Below are 6,055 nucleotides of genomic sequence, written 5' to 3'. Positions count from 1 at the left end.
CATCTGGGTATCAATATGCTGCCTACTGATTTCTTGTCCTTTATGTGATTCCTATTTGTCAATGCCAATAAGGCACTTTTGAATTTTAGAGAGAGGGGGAGGGAAAGAGAGACCCACTCACACCTCTTATGTAAGACCAATGTGAGCAAAGACTACAGTCGCTCCTGAGACACTGAACTACATTTCCCACACTGCCATGTGCTAGCTTCAATTTCCCATAACCCCCTTGCGTCGTTCCCCTTCTCACAGAAACAGGAAGGTCGCGCGTAGCGGTGCATTACTGAAGAAAGCGAAGAGACAACTTGACAACCATGCTGGGACAGGCCGTGAGACGATTCACAACGTCTGCTGTTCGTTCTTCACACTATGCTGAAGGACCAGGGAAGGTAATTTACCCAGCAAACACTAAGTGTTACCACGTTTCGTAAAGCCGCGGTGGTGCGATGCGGCCCTGTCTGTACGCACAGCCTGGCGCTACTTGGAGGTCACGTCCGCGACTGAGAAGACCGCCGTGTAAATATTAGAAAAAATACAAATGCTTGTTCAATTGCTTGCCACGTTAAAAGTGTATTGTTGGTAAAAATTTGGGTAAAGACTTAGTTGAGCGGGTAAATGTTATCTCGGGTTGTACACGGGCAACCGGAGAAGGTGGCCTGTTGGTTAGCATTGCCGCTAGCAGGCAACAGTATACACAAGCTAACTGACAGACCTCACGGCGGCTAGCACGTTAGCAAACTGTGGACAGTCTCATCTAAGATTGCTAACGACGGCGTCAGTTCGCCTGTTGACTCGTTGGTAATGCCATTTACTGGATGTCTTGGTTGAACTGGTGCACATCTCCAGCTTTTAAACACGGCAAATTAAGCCAGGACCGAGCTCCTTCCTCCTCATTGCTGTAAGGTCATAGCGCAAGGCTAACGCGGATTAGCGCAGTGGACAGCTAGCTGGTTAGCTAGGTGAGACACTGTTGACATTGTAAGTTTGGGACGACAGCAGGTGTCTAAGAGTGTTACGTTTCCCTGAAGTCAGTCAGGTTTTTCCTTTTCCTGCCTAGTGCCATATTTTTTTATTCTACTTCATTGTATTTTTTAAGATACAATAACTTTGCACACTTGCATAATGTATATGGCACGTTATCCAATTTATATAGATGAGTTTTTTTAATCCCATTTATTATGTTTAGGTTTTTGTTTTTCATTATTGTACTGAGCTGTTTATTTTGTTTTGTTTCTTGCATCTATTTCTGTCTCTCTTTCTCTCTCCCTCCCTCCCTCTCTCTATCTTGTGTGTCTGTGTCTATATGTGTGTGTGTCTATGTATAGATATATATGAGAGAGAGGTCTATATTATGAGGGACGAAAAATGACAAAACAATAAATAAATGAAAAAATAAATAAATACGCATATAAATATATAAATGCATAAATAATTAAGTTAATAAATATTTCTACATTTATTTATTTATTTATTTCTGTTTTTATTCATGCATTTATTTATTTATTTGTGTATTTATACATTTATGCATGTATTTATTTATTTAATTTTACATTTATTTATTTATTTATTTATTTATTTCTACATTTATTTATTCATTTATTTATTTATATATTTATTTTTACATTTATTTATTTATACTTTTATTTATTTCTACATTTATTCATTTATTTATTCCTTCTTTTATTTCTACATTTATTTATTTATTTCTACATTTATTTATTTATTTCTACATTTATTTATTTATTCCTACATTTATTTCTGTATTTCTACATTTCCACATTTATTTATTTCTGTATTTCTGTGTCGTATGATAATAAGGTGGGCGGTTCTTACATTAGTCTTAAGCACGATTGGTTTGTGGGTGTGATCCTATCCACTGCTACTGCCTGGACTGGCAGTAGCAGTGGATAGCAGTGGACTAGCTAGCTACCAGGGCATTAACAACGCCAGACTTTTCCCCGTCGTCGACGTTACGTCGACCCGTCAACACCGGGAGATTTTGGGGGGGCTAGCGGGGCTCCAACCGGAGGGAGGGAGGGGTTGTAGTGGAGCGCCGACTGGGCGACCGGGGGGGTGAGGAGGCTGTAGTGGAGCGCCGACCGTGTGTGTAGTCGGACTACTGGAAGTAGTCGGTGGGTGCATGATTTACCACATAATTCGCCAGTGACCTTAAATCACTGACGATGGCTCTCAAAACACCTTCCATTGCGTTTTACACAGTAGCTAGTAGGGCATTAATGTAAACATCGACCCGTCGAAAGTCGAAGAAACACACACACACCCTCACACACACAGTCGGCGCTCCACTACAGCTTCCTCACCCCCCCCCGGTCGGCGCTCCACTACAACCCCTCCCTCCCTCCGGTTGGAGCCCCGCTAGCCCCCCAAAAATCTCCCGGTGTTGACGGGTCGACGTAACGTCGAAGACGGGGAAAAGTCTGGCGTTGTTAATGCCCTAGTAGCTAGCTAGTCCACTGCTATCCACTGCTACTGCCAGTCCAGGCAGTAGCAGTGGATAGGATCACACCCACAAACCAATCGTGCTTAAGACTAATGTAAGAACCGCCCACCTTATTAACATACGACACAGAAATACAGAAATAAATAAATGTGGAAATGTAGAAATACAGAAATAAATGTAGGAATAAATAAATAAATGTAGAAATAAATAAATAAATGTAGAAATAAATAAATAAATAAATGTAGAAATAAAAGAAGGAATAAATAAATGAATACATGTAGAAATAAATAAAAGTATAAATAAATAAATGTAAAAATAAATATATAAATAAATAAATGAATAAATAAATGTAGAAATAAATAAATAAATAAATAAATAAATGTAAAAATAAATAAATAAATACATGCATAAATGTATAAATACGCAAATAAATAAATAAATGCATGAATAAAAACAGAAATAAATAAATGTAGAAATATTTATTAATTTAATTATTTATGCATTTATATATTTATATGCGTATTTATTTATTTATTAATTTATTTATTGTTTTGTCATTTTTCGTCCCTCATACTATATAGACACAAACACACATTTGTATTCTCCTCTGCCTAAACTGCTCTAACAAAGGAATTTCCCGGTTTGGGATCAATTAAGTATCTATTTATCTGTATCTATCTATATATTTATATAAAAATTACTGTAATGAAGTTTTAACATTATAGGGCAGCTATCATTATTTACCTTGGTAGGATTTAATTTTGTATTTAGTGTGAATCAAATCATCAAGCATGGCTTACATGGGTTAGATGTTAGGAATCAGAAGATTATTGTCCGCTTTCAACATGGACTAATGAGCAGTGTATTGGCATTTTTTTTTTAGCAGAATAATGGTTCATACTTTATAATATTTTTTTTAGTATTAAACGGTGTTCACTGTCAGTGGACCAAACTAGTAGTGTCACAGTCAACTTAATAGTTTAATCTTTTCACAGGCTTTCTGTCCATGTTTTTAATTATGAGTCATGGTTTTGTATTTGTTGCTAGAAATAAAATAACCTGCACAGCTGTTGGTTCACCACAAACAGTGTATGTTTCTTCTCTTTTTAGAATAGAATAGTGTGTGTTGGGAGTAAATACTCAGCAATGTGATTTAATCCTAACGCTGTGTTTCAAAGTGCTCCATTAATCATAATGCAGTGTATCAGTATGAGTTTTCCCCCAGTTCTCTGTGTGACACAAATAATTGATGAGATGGCATGTTTGTAGATTCAAAGTGAACATTACTGCAAGCCTGTAACAACACTTTCACTATTTGGACTCGTTAGGAAGCAGATGATTCTATTGCAGGGAATGTCAAGTGTGTTTTGACACTGCAGTCTTTTGAAGAAGAAGAAGACATTTGTTAATAATTAAAAGGATTTCATTGACATTGACAATAATTTAACCATGTAGGCCACACAGTCAGATTTTTTTTTTTTTTTTTGTCCCGTTTTCTCTGCCTCACATTGTGCTTCACTCGTGTGTTTTCACAGAACCTGCCATTTTCCGTGGACAATAAGTGGCGTCTGCTGGGCATGATGGTGGTTTTCTTTGGCAGTGGCTTTGCATTCCCCTTCATTGTTGTCAGACACCAGATCCTGAAGAAGTAATGCAGCTCTGCCTCATTCTGTCTTCAAGGTAATTATGATTGCCATGCTCATGAAGCCTGTCTACTTTCATTTAAATGTCAATATGATGTGGCATTTATTTGGGGCTTCATTTGAATAGTGACCTCACACAGTGACAGCACTTCTCCGTACTTCTTTAGCCTTTCTCTCAGCTGTGCGTCTTAAATAAATTAGCAATATGTCTGTGAGAGACAGTAACAAATGTCATGTGGGTTTATATTGTGGTTATGCTGTTCAGATAAGCTTTCACATTAGCAAGTTAATGTGACAGTTTATTGCAGACATTGATGTATATCAGGTGGGAGCAAGCCAGAGTTGCTGCTGTCACATTTATCTTGACTGGTGTTTACTCAGAAATTGCTTTTCTGTCATCAGATGTATGCAAGCCATCTTATCACTTTTTCATTTCCCTCTAGGTCTCCAGCTGGAAACGGACTTATCCATCAGACTTTGTCTTCGTTTAGAAGAATGGGAATCCCTTAATTGTCTTTGTAAATAAAGTTGTCTCAAATTAAATTGAAATGTTGTATTCTCGTGTTTCCTGTCGCATCAGAGCAGATTAGGCAGAAGTTGGTTTTACATGGGATGGGAATATCCAGCATCTGATTCAGTGTTGACATCTTTGTTTTTACTTTTGATTGTCTGTGTAGCCAAAAAAGTGGCTTGCATATTTGGCACAGGGGGGAAACTGTTGGAAAAACAAGCCACTGGTGGTAAACAAACTGCACTGAAATAAACTCTTGCTTTCAAAAGTAAAACTTCACACTGAAAACTAAATGAATGCAACAGTTTTTGAAAGTGTACCCCACATTTTTATTTATGTATTCCTCTCTGAATTTTTTTTCTTTGAATTTTTTAATGACATTTTTCTTTAGGTTAGCCAGCAATATTTTTCAAAATATGTATATTTCATGCAAATCTCACTTCTGTGCTGCTCCCCCCAAAACACCTCCTCTGCCAAAAGAGTGACACTAGAAAACTCATCTAAGGGGAAGCAAAATGATTATTTGGTCATTAACTGGGCAGCACTTTGGCTTAGTTTTCAGTGCCAGTTTTTAACACTAAATTAATTTGAAAACGGTTCTGCTATTCAACAGTTGTTTTTCCAGTGTCAATATTATATTTTACTGTGCCAATATATGATTGTGACAGTGACAATGCCAGTGTTTCATTTATAACTGCCAATGTTTTCTTCTCTCCAATCTTATTATTTTTTTTTCCTCACTGCAAAACGCTTAAGTTGTGGTCACATGCATATTGTGCGGTCGCTGTCACAAAAGAGGGCCGGGAGGGGGATTTGTTACCACCCGCTCTGCGCAGGCATACAAACGAATCATTTTGCTTATATCTAGTAAGTGTGAAACTGCAGTATTTTTTGCCTTTGGCATAGATTTGAACGGAAGTCAGATTTCACCATTTTAAATGGTAATGTGACTGACCGGGCCAGCCACTTTTGAGGCTCCGTAATTTCAAACACTGAACCTCACCGGTGGTGTTTACTTTTCAGTGCTTTTCTATAATCAGGACTGGCTCAAGTCTCATTTAAATGTCACTCAGGCTCACCTGGGTTATTCCAACATAGCAAAGCTGTGTATTTATATGCTAATATGTATAGACACTGGAATATAAACCGTGATACTATAATTACTACATTTGATTAGCTAAATAAGCTCCTGGCCAGCGAATAATGTAGGCAGGCAGCCAGTGAGGTGTATGTCCATAGGAGGGGGTATCAGCATTTAATATAGTCGCCTTCAAGATTTACGCATTTGTGTGCAGAGTCAACAATAGCTGGTAGTGTTCTGTGAATATGTATGATGGTCTTGAAGCATTTAAATGGATGTTTTATATGCTTAACAATAAGTAGCGATTATACCATCGTCTGCTACTCCTGGATGATGAAAAATCTGTTAACACTGCAGATATT

At 37.5% G+C, this 6,055-nt stretch overlaps 1 protein-coding gene across 1 annotated transcript; it reads left to right on the top strand.

Annotated features, from left to right (window-relative positions):
* The first annotated feature begins 221 nt into the window (after window positions 1–221).
* Window positions 222–4,646, top strand: cox7c (cytochrome c oxidase subunit 7C). The gene is made up of 3 exons (XM_030061171.1): window positions 222–386; window positions 3,994–4,138; window positions 4,545–4,646. Exons 1-2 carry the CDS (start codon window positions 312–314, stop codon window positions 4,108–4,110), a joined length of 192 nt encoding a protein of 63 aa, XP_029917031.1. The 5' UTR covers window positions 222–311; the 3' UTR covers window positions 4,111–4,138; window positions 4,545–4,646.
* Window positions 4,647–6,055: the final 1,409 nt, after the last annotated feature.

The sequence above is a fragment of the Myripristis murdjan genome, chromosome 9 (genome assembly GCF_902150065.1).
Source record: "Myripristis murdjan chromosome 9, fMyrMur1.1, whole genome shotgun sequence".
NCBI classification, from domain to species: domain Eukaryota; kingdom Metazoa; phylum Chordata; class Actinopteri; order Holocentriformes; family Holocentridae; genus Myripristis; species Myripristis murdjan.
The sequence above is the reverse complement of the archived record's forward strand: the minus strand, read 5'-3'. Positions and strand labels throughout refer to the sequence as shown.